This window comes from Podarcis filfolensis, assembly GCF_964270895.1.
Source record: "Podarcis filfolensis genome assembly, chromosome: 3".
Taxonomy (NCBI): Eukaryota; Metazoa; Chordata; class Lepidosauria; order Squamata; family Lacertidae; genus Podarcis; species Podarcis filfolensis.
In genome coordinates this window covers 27,770,571-27,788,671 of record NC_139606.1, presented here as the reverse complement: position 1 = coordinate 27,788,671, position 18,101 = coordinate 27,770,571, and the positions used below count along the sequence as shown (strand labels likewise).

Below are 18,101 nucleotides of genomic sequence, written 5' to 3'. Positions count from 1 at the left end.
CTAATTCAGCACAAAGGGAACCATATTTTCAAGCTCCAAACACCAGCTGCAAATAGTTGTGCATGAAAATTCAGAGGCCAAATTTTAAGTCTCCTTCCTGATCAATGACAGCGAGAGTGTTGTTTTGAGGTTTCTAGCCTCAGCAGCTAAACACATTGAGGGTCACTAGTTTCAACAGTTGGTCTGACTTTTGAAAAAGACAACTTAGGGCCACACCACACAATTCACTTTTAGATGCACATCTGTTTTGAAATACCCACGCAAACAATTAAAGGGTTAAAGTGACAAATGCATGCATGCTTATCAGGAAATCATGAATGGCTGTGGCTGTGCTGAGCATGCAATTCAATGGCAGATCTGGGTTTGCCTTTATGAGGCATCAAAAACTGCCCTAAGGACAGAGGTTAATAAATCATGAATGATGTGCAGAGTGTAAAAGTATTCGCTTTCAAAACGTTTCGGATGAAACAGACAGGCAGTGAATCTAGGGCAAACAATGGAGGGTGGTTTGGGTTGGTTAGTTTTTATACACACAAACACACACACATTCACCTGTGGAACCTACTACCAAAGAATGTCGTGACAATCATTAGTACAGCGGTACCTCGGGTTACAGACACTTCAGGTTACAGATGGTTCAGGTTACAGACTCCGCTAATCCAAAAATAGTACCTCTGGTTAAGAACTTTGCTTCCGGATGAGAACAGAAATTGTGTGGCAGCGGGAGGCCCCACTAGCTAAAGTGGTATCTCAGGTTAAGAACAGTTTCATGTTAAGAACCACGAGCATAATTTTCATATTAAGAAACAGTCAAATTCTGTAGATGATGGGGAGTAACCAAGAAAGGGTGACTAGCAGAACTACGTCTTGCTTGAAGAATTATGCTTAGCATATATCTGGTTGTCCAATGTCAGCAGAAAGAATGCTGAGCTCGGCAGAATTAGGTCTAGCCAAGCATGGTAATTCTTACATTGTTGGTTTTCAAAAACACACACACAAAAGAAATACTGTAATCCCAACATAATGGTACCGTAGAATAGATTAGCCATGGAGTATATTTGCTATTTCTTATTTGTATTGTAAATAAATTTATGACATACCTTTCTTCTTTGATCTGAAGAAGAATCCAAACATTTTTTTGAAAACGCCCTTTCTTTCCTGAAACAAAAATCAACATCAGTTAAGGTTCTAAAATACTCTAGATCATCAAAACAGTATAATCATCAGTATGGAATAGCAATATTATATATATATATATGTGTGTGTGTGTGTGTGTGTGTGTAAATATATGTGTGTGTGTGTATACACACACACACACACACGCACGCACAGGCTTTGAATCCCAAGCTCCATAAGTGGAGTTTCACTTACAGGGAGATTTCTCATCTTCCACTGCTCCTGAGAGTCTTTCTAGGCCAATATGGGGCTGAGGCAGGAGAGGGCTGCAGCAGGAAGGGAGAATTTGCAGAAAGGCTCATTCCTGCTGGAAGCAACTGTTGTGGGCGTAGCTGTTGGCTGGAGAGGGCGCTTCTGTCTCCCCTTGTCGCACTGACTGCTGGGGAACGTGCCTGTGGGGGCTGGGGACGCCACTGCTAGGGGCTGGGGAGGGAGAACCTCTTCCTTCTGGTCCACTCCCTGATAAGGCCAGCAGTGCCATGGTTTCGGCAGCCAGGCTGGATTTCCTATTCTCCTCCCACATTTCTCAAGGAGAGGTGGCGTGTGGAAAAGACTGTCTTAATCATCTACTCATGATAGAATGTTCCTCAAGACGCCCCAATAGGGAGTACTGTTCCAACCGATGGTTTCAGAAGAAACAACACACAGATGTTGAAGTCATTCTGACAGAAAATAAAGGTGGGGGGGCGTTGGTGAGAGCAGCAAAAGACCTACCCTCCAACACCTTTGTACTGGAATACTCTGGTGAAGCACTCGATCGCAAAGAGTTCAAAGCCCGAGTGAATGAGCGTGCCCAATGCAAGAATATCCATTATTATTTCATGTCATTCAAAAAATGATGAGATAATAGATGCCACCCAGAAAGGAAACTGCTCTCCTTTTATGAACCACAGCTGCGAGCCAAACTGTGAGAGGCAGAAATGGACAATGAACGGGCAGCTGTGGGATGGCTTCTTCACCACAAAACTTGTTCCGTCAGGCTCAGAGATAAACTTTTTGACTACCAGCTCCAGAGATATGGCAAAGAGGCGCAGAAGTGTTTCTGTGGCTCTGCCAGCTGCCAGGGTTACCATTTCTGTGGTTTACGAGCTGCCTAAAGCTGTTGCTGGACCTTGCTATGGATTACACTGGTCACTGTATTCAGAGGCCAGAGAGGAATTCTCCTTGCAGACTAACCTCTGCAGGTTTTGCCTACTACGTCATCACAATCACCACAACTGGTTGGCAGAGAAGGCATTGAGTTGGGAAAGGCATTGGCTGCCCCCCCCCCCGCTTTGCTGTCATGGAGCATTCCCTTAAGGCAGCCTGTGGGGTGCTTCATGTCCAGATGCCAAACTTGGGGGCTGACGGTCCTTAGCACTCCCTCCCAGCGATCTTGTGGGCCGCTCAGATGTGATGCACGTTGAAGAACAACCTTAAGCCTGCTCAACCCCATTCAACCACCAAGCAGCAGTCAGGCAGCTGATTTCAAGATACACACTCAACGTCTACATCAAACCATCTGATATCTATAACCAATTAATTCAATCATCTGAGGATGTTTTGGTGAGGAAGCCGAACATATTCTGCACTTTGTATGGAATTTCTTTAGAATTCCATACAGCTCAAGCCATGACAATCGTTATCGCGTGACAGAGTGAAGCAACAGTAGCTGTTCTCTCTCTCACACAGCATGAGAATAGGAGGGGCATGGATGCATAGATAGTTAGAGATGATAGACAGACAGACAGACAGACAGATAGATAGAAAGATAGACAGATAGATAGATATGGGCTAGCAGTCATTCATAGGATACGGATTTTAAGTCCAACTTATTTAAATGTGATAAAAACTGACAGACTGTACCGCAGGGTAGAACAATCTAGCAATTCAAATCCCTATGAAATTTCAGTATATTTCATAGACACCAGCATAATAATTGCCGTAATAAATCCACTTTTGTAATGTCTTAAACAAGGTGCATCTGCAGTTAAAAACCGGCAAGATTTATTATAGCACTGAGGCATTCTCTGCTAGAAAATGACAAATTGCTAATGTATGCTTGTTATGTAATAGTTGAGACTCCGTTCTTCAAAGCCCAATGAACGGACTGATAAAAGGAAGTGAAGATTTGTTGAATGGGTGATTCAGCTTTGGCTGCGTGAGAGAATTGACTTTTTTTGAACGTAGCAGCATTTAAAATATTGTGTGAGGCATCCTGAATTCCAGACAAACTAGTAACTTTTAAAATTAATGACATGTTTTGAGCTAACATGGGGGATACAATCCAGTAATCCTTTGGCCATGTGTACCAGAACTCCTACCCTAAAATGTTTGGGAGCAGCTTTATCGGGACACACTGCATTTCAGAGTAAAAACCCATTTATCCACCTTTTATCAACCTTTCCTGACGTAAAGTCATCAGATATAATAAATACAGTTCTAATCATTTTCCATAGTTATAAAGCAAAGTATTCAGATAAAGCCCCAGGCTGCAGTCCTGTTACACACTGGCTAAATTCCATTTTTTTTCTCTGCATACTTACACTACTAAGGCTGCTATGCTATACACCAGGCATAGGCAATCTCAGCTCTCCAGATGTTTTGGGACTACAACTCCCATCATCCCTAGCTAACAGAACCCGTGGTCAGGGATGATGGGAGTTGTAGTCCCAAGACATCTGGAGGGCCGAGTTTGCCTCTGCCTTCTACACACATCTACTTAGGCACTGGAAACAAGCTCCATTGAACGGAGCTTATTTCTGAGTAGATAAGCATAGGATTCTACTATAAATCCCACTGTTGGCAAAGTTGCAGCCCTGGACCAAAAATCTTAACACTGAGGATTCTCCCCAATGCATTCCTGTTCGACAGCATTTAATACTTCTGGTTCGGTCAATATCAATCCTATTTTCAAGCGAAGTTCTAAAATACTTCAACCATAGCCACAAAACTGTATCAAGAAAGTAAGAAGAGATATCAACTTAAATATATTTTGTGAGCAATGAATAAGAAAGCCAATTATAAAATCAATACATATTTGATTTTACAAAATTTCACTGGCGGAGAAAATACTTAATATACACTTTATTGGCAGTTCGGGCATTATTAATTAAAGAAAACTCTTTTGCTGCTAGTTGATTGCTAAAGAAATCAATAGCACTAAATTATTACTATAAATCTTTGCATATATTAAAACCCACAGCTTGTTTAATCTAATGTTAGCAGTTACTACTTCGTAACTGCTTCCAGAGCAAATCTGTAATATATTTTATTTGCCCACTGCTCTTCACTGTCTTTCAGCCAAGAATTCATGATTTTTCAACTTTAACAATGTGCTTAATTTTCTAAGTCCGATATTAATGTGGCGTGCTTAACTACACGGATATGTTGAAGTGATTCCATTTCAGCAGCATGAACCAGTATTTCCCCATCCTTCTCGTCTCTTAGTATACAGAGTTCCGATCCCGTGTTCCCATGATCGGAACTCTGTTCAGGGATGCTTTCACTGGAGGAGGCAATTTTCACCAAACTTTTCTTCCCGCTGCAGCCCCAAGAAACTCTTGTTCAGGAGGGTTGGGAAAACAGCGTGAGAGATGATATGGGAGGCCACAAGAGAAATGGGAAATTGAAGGACAACTCAGGCCCCATAGGAGCCAACTTCTAGGGGCCGTGGGGGCTTCAGCCCCCACAATAAAATATTTGAGGGGGTCGTGCCCCCACAAAGTTGATGGGTATTCCCATTCAAATGGTGTGGATCCACTGCATCATGTGATCAGTTATGTGGGGTGGGCTTACCTGGGCCCCCCACAATATTTTATTCAAGTTGGCACCCCTGTCAGGCCCCAAGCCAAATCCAGTATATAATGCAGAGAAAGTCAGTGGCTTGGGTAAATGGGAATACTCAGTTCAGATCAGTGTAAGGAAGCTGTGCTCCCAAGCAATTTCTATCCCAAGTGCTTCCCCTAAGTCCACATAAGTATTACAAATGACTGGACCACACTATAAGCACTTTCCTATTTTGTTATTATCTGAGCCTGACTAGATGGGAGAAATATATATTTTATATAAAGGGCTCCATCATTTCTGTATAATAGAGGAGACATGAAAGATGGTCTTGTACCTCCTGAATTGATAAACTAATTCACTTGGGCAAATGCTCATTATGAAGAAAGAGGGGCACCCCAATTCCCCCTACTCGGTACTTCAACTCTTGCTGTTTCATAGTTTCTATACACTGAAATATTTGGGTATTTAAAACAGACCTTTTTCTCAGGTTTCACGTCTTGATAATATTCTTCAGCCTACATGATAACAATCACAAGCAATCATTAATCCTTCATTCTACTGTTATCTAAACATACAACTAAAATGTACAACTTTGCTAAACTATACAATATATACCAGATTATAAAAAGGGAAGAATGGTACAAAGAGGTGTGGGGTATAGCTATTAATGATAAATTAACATGTGACATTAAGGTAAGACAGGGAATGTGCAGGAAAAATTATTCTGAGGAGATATGGAGGGTGTCTGTAGAATTTGTACTGTTAAAACAGAAAGGGGTCAAACCATTGCAGGAGGTGTTGAAATTTTGGGAGGTTGGATAGTTACAATAGAATGGTCTCGGTCATGGAGTGCAAATTTTTTATTCTTATTTATAGTTTGTCAAAATAAAATAATTTTATACACACACACACAACTGTGTGAGTACAAATTTTTATTTTAATACAGGTTCTTTTTATGAACAAGCTTCTTAGATACATCTGGAAAGTACCACTATTAAAGTACTACTTTTAAAAGTACTTTAATAATCGAAAGGTAACGGAGAATGAAGCAAAATTCTGAAAAAGTAAGTTATGCATATGCTTAAAATGGAACCTCCATGATAGTGAAAGAGGAGGTTTGTTTTCGGAAGGTTATATCCAGAAATCTCTAGATATAAGTAAGCTTTCTTAGAGGCATTTGCATGGCTACATTTAAAACAGAGGACAGCACTAGATTGTGCCCCCCCCCCCAAAAAAAATCCAGCAGGTCTCTTACCGTCTCAAATTCAGTTTCAAATTAACTGTAAAGTGCACTATAACAAAATGGGGCTCTTACCCTATTTGCCCTCTAACCATCTGAATGGTATGCTAGCCATGCTTATGGCGGGGACATCATGGCCTGGCAGTTACTTAAAATTAAGCAAAGGCTTAATATTTGTGTTTACACATTGTGTTTACAAACTTATTACAAAAAGGTAGTAAAGGACTCCAACAAAACCTAAATGTAGTTGCAGGCTGTCATAATGAGAATGGACATTATATCTTAGAAACTTTACACAATTCTGAGTGACAGCAATAAGAGCTCAGCCATTCCAGCTATATATGTACTTAGGGGTGGAGAAGCTTCATCTGATTATTAAAGTTGCATAAAGGAGAATTCCTTTATTTCATTCCCTGAAATGAAAGCATACTTAGTAGTTACAAATGTTTTTATTGTCTACATTAAATAATACAACTACACTTCTAAATAAAAGTATTGATCTCAGCAGGTCTGAACTAATGCAGTTTCCGGGGCTATACTAACCCATCTCAAATGCCACAATATGGATGGCTTTGGGCGTTAAGAAGTTAATTTGTTTGACTGATGTAAAAATCGGCAAGGAACACCCCCGGATCAAGATTCCATTTTAACTGTATAAGGAAGTTCTCGAATACTGCAAAAACAAAACTAACCTCTTCTTCTGTACTCCAATTTGCATAAATGTCTTCATCATGGACAACCTCAGCAGGAGCCTTGAGTATCATGCATTCCAATAAAGATTTGCATGAACACAAGAAAAGAAAAATGCTCTTATGTAATTTTATCACAAATCAGGAAAAAATCAAGCAATCGATTTGTTTCCCATTTCCCCACTCTTGAAAACAAACTAGTTACGCCTTACTGAAAGCTTGCCATCCTAAATTGGTGTTACAATATTAACATTGGCTCGACCTGTAAAGTGAGATGAGCGCCACAACCTCAATGTCGTCTGCGACTGGACTTAACTGTCAGGGGTCCTTTACCTTTATTCTAATGTGACAGCCTGGAAATGGGTAAAGTCCTCTCAAACAGTAAAGTGAACCTAAGGTCCCATTTTTGCAAATGGTAAATGAGGTGGAAAACTTCTAACAAGACTGCTTCACTTCAGAGTACAGGTGAGAGTTCACAACTGAATGCTTCTTCTGCCCTGGACACAGTAAGTCAGCAGGGCTTTGGATGAGATGTGGCTCCACAAAGGCATCTTCCATCACCTGCTCTGTAATGGTACATTGGCTTTCAATAAGTGGGTCATAAGGAGTGCTTCATCCGTGGCATCATAAAATCTGCTTTTCCTTTTAGAAAAAGAGTAGAAGGACTGAGTACATGTGGGCAGGGATGTTAAACATCTTTTGAAGGGAATTCTACTTCCTTCCCTCTTGATGCACACACAAGTAACAAGTGCCATTCACTAGTTTTGTTAAAAGGAAGGAATGACTTTTAAGGTAAAGGTAAAAGGCAAATGACCTCTGTATGGTTAAGTCCAGACAAAGGCGACTATGGGGTGCAGTGTTCATCTCACTTTTTAGGCCGAGGGAGCTGGCCTTTGTCCACAGACAGCTTTCCAGGTCATGTGGTGAGCATGACTAAACCGCTTCTGGTGCAGCGGGGCACCGTGACGGAAACAAGAGCTCATGGAAACGCCATCTACCTTCCTGCTGCAGCAGTACCTATTTATCTACTTGCACTGGTATGCTTTCAAACTGCTAGGTTGGCAGAAGCTGGGCCAGAGAAATGGGACCTCACCCTGCTCTTCAGATTTGAACCGCCAACCTTCTAATTGGCAAGCCCAAGAGGTTCAGTAATTTAGACCACAGCGCCACCCACGCCCCTTACTGACTTTAAAACTAGTATATCCACAGTGCAGATCTGTTCTGAGAAAGACAGTGTGTGAAGGGGGAAATACAGAAAGAGAAAAAAGGGACACAAACATTTATTTATTTTAAAATTAAAACTACGCCCGACATTTCAGGTTGGGGCTAAAGATGCATCCAGAATCTGGAAAGACTGAAAACAAATGGTTTAACAGAACAAGAAATAATGGTTTGCTTTTGGCAGAAAACAAAAACACACATTCAAATATCCAGAACTACAATCTAGCCAAATTTGAGCAATTCTGTCCCACCAACTGCAATAAGCTTTAAGCATACACGTAAGATTTCCATTGAAATTAACAGCTGAAATCTAATAGCTGAAATCTAAAGGGCACTTCTGCATATCACCAGGCCTATTCTATTCTTCCTCCTTCCCATTGCAGCCCCTTGCTCTGCCCAAAACCCAACACTAGATGCTGGAGGACCCCTGAGAGATGAATTCAACATAGTAGATGGGGAAGCAGCCAGAAGGTAAAATTGCAGTCACCATCCTTTTGTGTAAGAACTGCTTTCTGCCCTTACACAGGGCAGACTGCATCCATCCTAGTCAATGGGATTTAAATGCACTGAAATTTGCTGGATTGTGGCCAGTCAATCATGCCCAATATTTGTTTCTATGCACAAGCAGATGAAAGAGAGAGAGAAGTGTTATAATCAATTCATTCAGAAAGAAGAAATGTACTTTAAATCTACCTGGTCAACAGGTACTTCCACTTGCAAATTTTTATCTTCTTGTATTTGCTGAGCCTCTTTAATTTCTTCTGGGGGTGTACGAGCTTTATAGACCCCCCGTCCTGAAAATAAACAGGATTAAAATATATCTGTATTAATCACTATCTACCCCACACTGTGAAAACTACCAGCATAAATAAATTATAACAATATTTAGGCGTAGCTAAAAAGCAATAACTTCTTTAAGGGCAATGTTTGTATACAATAAATATTTTTGAATAACAGCAGTCTGATAAATTTCATCATTTTGAAATGTTTTACTTCTGTATTAAGTAATAATAAAAAGGAGGCAGAAGATGATATGATGCAAAGTTGCAAGAGTCGTGTTATAAATAAGAGAGACATTAACAGTTACTAAATATTGAGCTTTTATCTAGTAAAAGAATATGGAAATTATGCTGTAATTGTAAATTTAAAAACTTTTTCAGTGAGAACATTGAAAAAGACCTGTAATGTCTGCAAATATGCATTGGTTTGCATTTGATTCTTAATAAGCTTCTTTTTTTAAGGCTTAGTTTCTCTGGTGCACATGTTACACTGAATACAAGCATTTTGGCTTAAGCGACTATTTTTTTTACAACTGGAGAAAGATAAGCATAATATGTAAACCAGGACATCAATACCAAATCTGCCTGCATTTAACTACTGGGTCTTAGGTACCAGATACAATATTTTGTGTTACCATCATCGGATGTCAGGTGCTTATTAGCCTCAGCGTCACGACTTGCCTTCTTGGGTTCTGCGTAATAAACTGAAGACCTATCTCCTGCTCCTCGTTTGGATGGTGGTATGGCAGGCTGCATGCCGGCTCCCCGTTTTGCTCGTTCTGTAGGAGGCTGAAGGTAACACACTCAATAAACATCCAAAGAACATCTATTCCTTTAGATCTGCAGCAAACGACTACTCTAACAACATTTTTAAAAGATTCAGAAACTAATACAGCTCAGTATTCATGGGCAGCAAAATATCTCAAGCTGCAGCTGCCTCTGGTTATATAAGCTATTCTGGAAGGCAAATGCCCTTTCCCCAACACTCTGTTTTCATTTTGGGTCGGGGGCTTGTTTCAATAAGTACTCGGCTTTCAGCAACACTGCATAGATCAGGCATAGGCAACCTTCAGCCCTCCAGATGTTTTAGACTACAATTCCCATCATCCCTGACCACTGGTCCTGTTAGCTAGGGATCATGGGAGTTGTAGTCCCAAAACAGCTGGAGGGCCGAAGGTTGCCTATGCCTGGCATAGATCCTGGAACCTACCGAACACAAGTCCTTAGTGAGTTGCCTGGTACAGTTTTTCTTTCTCTTATAAACTAACATTTTATGGAACAATGGACTAATCCAGAAGCTGCTATGTGAAAATTCATAGCTTTGCAGTTGACGGAGACATTGTACTTCAGTGTTTGAAACTCCCATTGTTCTAGGCACATTTTGCGACAAGGAGTTTCGCCCATAACCTAGGTTTAAGGTGCCATTTAGCTCCTAGCTTTCATATCTCAGCTTCTAATACTGCTTCAAACAAAGCACAGTTGTTATACAGACCTACAGTGGTACCTTGGGTTACAGATGCTTCAGGTTACAGACTCCGCTAACCCAGAAATAGTACCTCGGGTTAAGAACTTTACCTCAGGGTGAGAACAGAAATCACGTGGTAGCGGCACGGCGGCAGCAGGAGTCCCCATTAGCTAAAGTGGTGCTTCAGGTTAAGAACAGTTTCAGGTTAAGAACGGACCTCCAGAACGAATTAAGTTCTTAACCCAAGGTACCACTGTACTGCAATAATCTCAATACATTTTAAAATTATCAATCAGGCAATCAACCATTTTATTTGTATGCTGCCTATCCAAAGTTAAGACCATGCTCAAGGCGGCTTGCAACACATTTATCAAATGCATAATGACAAGCATAACAAAAGTAGCCATAAACAATTCAAAACATCAAAAAGCACACAAAGGTTGTATGAGATACCAAAGTTGTATGATATAGCAAAGAAAAGTAGCTTTTCAAGGGCCAAGTGACTGGGGTATTCAGCAAGCCTACATGAAGGAAAGTTTCAGCCTATTCTGAAAATCAATCTCTCTCTCACCATAACAAAGTGGAAGGCAAACCAGAAGACATTTGGCTGTTTTCCCAAGTGAATCTCATCATTTGAGTGGGAGCCTACATACTTCATCATACAGCACACATTTAATCTGAGCATTTATTAAAATGGAAGACTGGCTAACATTTGAACTCTAGCGCAGCCTCTTCATGATCTTGACTGATGACAGGGAATGTTTCACATTTATTGTGAGATACAGCCCTGTCCCTGGAATTACTAATCTGAAATGTCAGCTCTGAAGCAAACATTCTTCTCTGGACTTTACGTATCTGGCATAATGCATTAAACTGCTGGGTTTTATTGGTTAAGTTCCTGTGATATAGCTCTCTTCCCTTAATGTTATTTTTTTCACCTGCTACAGTTTCTCTTTAGTACTTATGTTATGTATGTATGTATGTATGTATGTATGTATATGTGTTTGTGTACAAACACACACATATACTTATACTGAGAGAGGCAGGCAGGCAGGCAAATGTTCAAATTAGGTCTAGTACATGCATTCAATAAATCAACAAAAGTGTTAAAATATATGCAAAAACCACTATTTGCATTTTTATTACAGGTTTTAATATTAACAGGGACATTTTGCAGCATCAGAAGACATGTAAACAAATTATTCCCTGTTGCTGTTTCCTAAAGCCTTTTTTTAACTACTGTTTTATTACTCTTCATGACTCTACTACCTAATACAAAACTGAAATAAGCAGGTAAACAAATTAGATTTCAATTCGCAAAGACAACGTGCTGCATTTATGTTACCCTCTTCTCAATCTCACAGGCATACAATTCGAAGAATGCATGAGAGCCCAATACCACTTTATGCAACTACCAACACATTACAGTCCAAAGCCAGGAGCCGCCGATTGAGTCTATAACAGATTCACTACCTGTGAGCTGAATGATATCTGTCTCTTACATATGCCTGGGATTTGCTTAGGCTTGGCTACCTGCACTGGCATGAGGGAGGGTTCAGTAGTATCAGTGCTGTGGCACCTAATACATCACACCATGCGGAGAGAGAAAATTAAAGGGCCCCCTGATAAACAATATAAATCACCACCATCTTTATTACATAGTTTGGAAATTCTTCTCATGACTCAACTTCAAGACAGAAGATAAATTTACTTGTAAGAGATCTTTTGCATTAAAAACACACACACACACACAACCTTAACACATTTATTGTGGCATGAACTACGACCGACATATTCTGCAACATGAGCTACAGCCTGCGTTATCCATTGCAAAACCTGATGAAGATCTCTATCATTTTCACGATCTGTGACAATGTGGGCCACATTCCAATGGTGAGCAGGGCGAAACAAAATGAATCCTTAAAAAAAGAAAAATGCACACACACACACACACAGAGCACATTTCCAGCTTTTTCTCCACTATAGCACATGTCTGCAGGTGGCTACAAAGATCCCTCTGCCAGAGGAATTTTCTCTCCCAATCTTAGCACTATGTTCCCTCCACTCTCATTCTAGCGCTTATCTCTCTTATCTTAGTGCTGTGCTGTGGTGCTTAGTGCTAAGATCAGAGATAACATTATTACTTTGCCAGCTCTTTAAGGGCTTGTTTTCAATCTAATGATTAAAACATGGTAGATGCACCAAATGATCCATTAGTCATGGCAAGATGACTAATGGTAAAAGCCATAAAACGACACACCCCCCCAAAAAAAGCCATAAAATCACATGGGATGATTAATAGGTGGGTGAGGCTCTGGGACAGGCCTGGCAGAGCAGCTTGAAGGATGTGGATGGCTGGATTAGGCCTGCAGGCCAGAAGTTCCCCACTGCTGCTCTGAATTTAATTATATAACTTTTAAAACCTAATACGTTACTATCCATCTTAAGCCCATATGATAAGAGGGCTATATATCTGAACACACAAACAAGCAAACAAGTTGTAACTCTTTACTTCCTTTCCAAGAAAATGACAAAGTGTTATATTACTACATTATGTTACTATTTTAGTTAAATGTTGCTTTTTGGTGAAAAGCAGTATACATTTAAAACAAAATGTGAAAACAAGGAAATATTGGGTGAGAAGACCTATAACTCGCCTTCCTTTCAGTCAATAAAAAGCAATATTGATAAGGATGTCTTTTATAGGACAAATAAGGTTTCACATGCAAGTCTGACCCAACGAAGCAAGCAAACCTATATATCAAGTCAAAAATAAGCCCCACTGAAGTTAGCAGGGCTTGATCCAAGGTATGTGGATACAGGATTGCAACTACCAACTGTTTAGTCATAGCATTTTCAGAATGAGGTGGGTGTTTTTGCTTTGGTGGCTGTGAAAACATATCCCAAATAGAAGACTACAGGTGTATGATTGACTGCTAAGGGCTGACCGCTGGCTAGTGCCTTTATGACATCACTAGAACCAAATACCCTCATCACTCTGAAGGGACTTTAAAAGTGAGGCTTCTGAACGCCAGGCAATACGAATCTCCACAAAAGGCAAATGTGATTCACTCTGCAGAGAGCTTTAGGCAGCTAAAGACCAAGCACACATTAAGTATTCACTGTACAGTTAAGTTACAGTCCAATGGTATCCAGGTCTACTCAGAAGTAAGTTCACGTTTTACAGGGATTCCTCCCATTTAAGTGACAGTCTGGACTTTGGTTCAGAGTTGGCACTGGAGAAAAGCATATTTGCCTTTAACAGCTGTACAGGCAGGCAGAAATTCAACAGGTTAAGCCTCTTCTGGTATAGAAATGCAATTAGGGGAAAGCTTTACCATGACTGTCCGCTCTCTAATTTTGTGTGAGACACCATGCCTCCCAAAAGCAGCCTAATTGAGTTATGCCCCCCCGCTTTGTGACTGGAACCCACAGCAGTCTCTCAAAACTCAGAATGTGCTCGCTGGTCCAAAAAAGTTGGTGCCCCCCTAGTCTAGTGGCTGGGCATGATTAGGACTGAGAAAAAATACCTCAGTTCAACCCAAAACTTGGTGGCTTTAGGCAACTCACATTCTTTAATAAAAGTTGCTTCTTTTTACTGTTTGCCGTCTCACATTAAGAACATTTCTTCTTCATGTTTTACTTCTTCTTATTACAGATAATTCCAAACTCAGGTAATTCTGATAACTATAAGATTCACCCACATGAAAAAAAAATGGCCTAAAGCCTATAATAATATAAAGAACAAGACTATAGTGTTCAAACACAATCGAAGGTATTTTAAATAGATTTTTTCCTTCTCATTTGTGTATTAGCTATTAAAAGGAGACAATTTTGAAATAAAGTATTATTGTAGCGCAAAGAAATTTTGCAGGGAAACAGACTGTGATAAATGTATTGCAAATCACACATTACAAGGAAAATGAAACAACAAGGTGGGAAGACAGACCCCCACCCCCACCACCACGTGCCAGTAGAATATGCATAAGCCAGCTCTGCCCCTGTCCCACCCCTTTTCTGCCCACTTCCAGGTTGTGGTGATGTGCATTTGAATGGTTGCACACATATTGGATGACCGTGAAATGGTCATTGCCTTTCTTGCTAATGGCAATGGATAGGATTCAAAGAGGTAACGTATTTTTCCATCTATAAGACGCCCCCATGCATAAGACGCCCTCTATTTTTGGGGACTCTGATTAAAAAATGGGGGGAAGATACTATCCGTGTATAAGACGAGCCCAGATTTTGAACATTTAAAAAAGCATAGTCTTATACACGGAAAAGGATGGTACTTTAACCACACTTAACAGTTTAAGCATGCCCTAGGATTTTTGATTCCACATATACACACACACACACACACACACACACACACCCCTACCTTTGAAGATGAGATCTCTGGCATATCACAATCTGCTGTTCAAAGCTATCTCAGTAATGAACGCAGTTGGAACTGTGGCCGGGGAGCCAGGAGGCAATATCTCCTTCACAGCACAGACTGAGCCATGCAGTTCATTGGATCCCAACTACAGTGGTACCTCGGGTTACAAACACCTTGGGTTACAAACACTTTGGGTTACAGATTCTGCTAACCCGGAAGCAGTACCTTGGGTTAAGAACTTTACCTCAGGATGAGAACAGAAATCGTGTGGTGGCCCCATTAGCTAAAGTGGTACCTCAGGTTAAGAACAGTTTCAGGTTAAGAATGGACCTCCGGAATGAATTAAGTTCGTAACCAGAGGTACCACTGTATCGTAATTCACACACATTGTCCACGCAGAGCTCCATGTAGACTGCAGAGCCTTGCAAATCCTTGAAGTTGGGCCAGAGATTGAAATCCATTTGGATGTGCCCAACTTGAATTCATCCGAAACTTGTCCGTTCGACAGTGAGCAGCTGTTGATGCAGCGTTTTTAAATGCGAGGAGAGGAGAGAATATAAGAATGTTTAAAAGCCATTACAGATAATCTTACCTTTTTCGGAGGGGGTCTTTCTAGAGGTCCAGGTGTGTTAGAATAATACCTAAAAATATAAAGTGTAATTTACTTAATGTGAATATTTATAAGTGTAAAGCTCAATATTGTTAGTACAACCACCTTGTTTTAAAATGCCGTTATCCTGAAAGGTAGTACAAACTTAAGTATTGCCCATATGGATTCTGACTCTCATCAGGCCTAGCCAGCATGACCAATGGTCAGGGATGATGAAAGCTGTAGATCAACAGCATCCGAAGAATCACAGGTTAGCCATCCCTAGTCTACATGATAATGGCAGGTCTATCTCAGGCAATAACCAATTGGCCAGACAAGCCAGGACATATTGCTTGGTTTGATGTTTTGCACTGGTCTGAAAACAGCTAATATATTTCTCTGTATTGGTCCAGAATGGTGGACCAATAAGATGGGCTGACCCTAAAGACTCATGGAATCAAGTGAATTCAAAACTCTGCAGGCTGTAAGCACCTGCAGCTCACTCACTCTTAGTGATAACAACTGAGGAACTATTGCACAGTCTCTAACACTCCTGGTTCAAATCCTTTGGTGCTTGGTGCTTAACTTAGATAGTCCACAAACAATGTGATGAGTAGTTATGGGTAGAAGCTTCCCTCCTACAACTTCTCCTAGGCATGTTCTTTCTGCTTAGAAAACCGTTTATCGATATCTGGAAGCATGTAAATGCTTCCACCGTCATTTATTCTTCTAAGAGGCACCCAAATCCAGTTGGCTTCTTGAAGTTACAAATGTCACTGAATTCTCAATGGATGTATACTACTTTTTTAAGGGTGCAAACATTTTGCTTCTGAAGGGAGTGATTACTAGAGACTGTGCCGGGTAATGTTTAGACAGTTCTTAGGCAGCAGCAATTAAAGAAACAAAGAACAACACGATCTTCTAACTTTTTCTTTATTCCTGAAACTGAACACAAAAGTAGGGCTGCAATAATTTAGGGCAGGCAACCATAGTTTCTGGCTTCAGTGAGACAAATGTCTGCGCAGATAGGTACAGAATTACAATTTATTTACCTAATAATAATAATAATAATAATAATAATAATAAATTTTATTTATATCCCGCCCTCCCCTGCCGAAGCCGGGCTCAGGGCGGCTAACAACAATAAAACAGTACAAAAGAACAACACAAACAACACTCTAAAATCATTCATTATAAAATTAATTAAATTCAAGCCACTGGCCACCATTGGGCCAGAGCTCCGCGAAGATTGCCGAGGGAGGGAGTCAGGCTGTGCCCTGGCCAAAGGCCTGGCGGAACAGCTCTGTCTTGCAGGCCCTGCGGAAAGATGTCAAGTCCCGCAGGGCCCTAGTCTCTTGTGACAGAGTGTTCCACCAGGTCGGAGCCACAGCCGAAAAAGCCCTGGCTCTAGTTGAGGCCAGCCTAACTTCTCTGTGGCCTGGGACCTTCAAGATGTTTTTATTTGAAGACCGTAAGTTTCTCTGTGGGGCATACCAGGAGAGGCGGTCCCATAGGTACGAGGGTCCTAGGCCGTATAGGCCTAGTATATGCAGTGCCAAAAGCAGGGAGTGACTACACACAGTCAGCCTATGTATTCTGTGCCTCAAATTTTGTAAATTCTGCGAGAAAGGACCCCAGATTCTGCAGTTGGAATAAACTGTGCAAATTAAGAATATTTCATAACATCTATTGATGAGACATAATTGATTTTATATCCATGATTCATTTTTTTTAGATAAAAAAAACATGGGGCAGGGAAACTGGAGAAACAGGAAAAAGGAAGACTGAAGGAAGACATATTCAAAAGCCTCTCTATAAACTATGTATGCTATATATTTTTAAACATGAAAACTAATTTACTCAGGATATTGGAATACATCACAGACCACACTTTCTGTCTAATGCAGCAAACCTGTGGATGTAAAGAAGGAATACTGCCCTATTTTATAAGAGAAAGAGAAAGCTGTTGACCTCTATGTCAGAAGCATTTGCCAAGTGAATCAAATCTGCTGTCGATAATTCTGTCATAAGTTTTAAACAAAATAAAAATAAAAATGCAGCTCTTATTATATTTACAGAAACAAGGCTACTGCCTGCCTGGATCCTGTACTGTCGCTCACTACTGCAGTTTCTAGGAAGAGTTTACACTCAGCTGAAGCAATAAGCTTAATTGGTGGGACAGACTGCCTTTCTATTTATAACCATGGCTGAAAATAGTAAGGCTGTAGTCTGCATAACTGTGCAACTCGGCCCCTTTGTAGCTTTCTACAAAGTCCAGAGCTAATGCACAAAAGTTGCGCCTACACAAAAAAAAAACACAAGAAACAAAACAAAAACAAAAACACACTGGGCATAACCCTGAGTACAAAACGAATGAATAACCATTACAGTGGACGCTCGGGTTGCAAACGTGATCCGTGCGGGATGCACGTTCACAACCCGCAGCATTCGCAACCCGCAGCGGTGCATCTGTGCACGCACGGGTTGCGATTTGGCGCTCATGCGCAAAGCACGATTTAGCGCTTCTGTGCATGTGCAACCACCAAAACCTGGAAGTAACCCATTCCAGTACTACGGGTTTTGGCGCATCCGTAACCCGAAAAAATGCAACCTGAAGCATCTGTAACCTGAGGTATGACTGTATTTAAGTAGAGAGCAAGAGAATGTGAATAACTTTTACAAAGAAGGATCTAAGTCAAGGCCTATATCAAGATAAGGAGGCTTAATGAAAGTGTGGGCAAAGCTCCAAGAAGTCAGTCACCTGATGTCTCTCAGCTAAAGGAATCTGATAGA

The 18,101-nt window shown here is 40.7% G+C and overlaps 1 protein-coding gene and 1 long non-coding RNA gene across 6 annotated transcripts in view; one reads left to right on the top strand and one right to left on the bottom strand.

The window, feature by feature from the left end:
• The window catches only part of DCDC2C (doublecortin domain containing 2C), a 55,638-nt gene that overhangs the window by 23,004 nt on the left and 14,533 nt on the right, over nucleotides 1-18,101 (bottom strand). For all 5 annotated transcript variants that reach the window (XR_014546473.1, XR_014546474.1, XM_083607292.1 and 2 more), the window contains exons 6-11: nucleotides 15,312-15,360; nucleotides 9,509-9,662; nucleotides 8,788-8,888; nucleotides 6,877-6,936; nucleotides 5,421-5,459; nucleotides 1,101-1,158 (exon numbers count right to left, since the gene is read on the bottom strand). Coding sequence is in view for 3 of the 5 variants with exons in the window: in XM_083607292.1 (XP_083463418.1) it covers nucleotides 1,101-1,158; nucleotides 5,421-5,459; nucleotides 6,877-6,936; nucleotides 8,788-8,888; nucleotides 9,509-9,662; nucleotides 15,312-15,360 (461 nt within the window). In the remaining 2 variants the exon portion in view is untranslated. The remainder of the gene's footprint in view (nucleotides 1-1,100; nucleotides 1,159-5,420; nucleotides 5,460-6,876; nucleotides 6,937-8,787; nucleotides 8,889-9,508; nucleotides 9,663-15,311; nucleotides 15,361-18,101) is intronic.
• LOC310759849 lies at nucleotides 13,302-17,282 on the top strand. The gene is made up of 3 exons (XR_014546565.1): nucleotides 13,302-13,506; nucleotides 13,997-14,113; nucleotides 17,216-17,282. It is a non-coding gene; the product is annotated as an uncharacterized lncRNA (long non-coding RNA).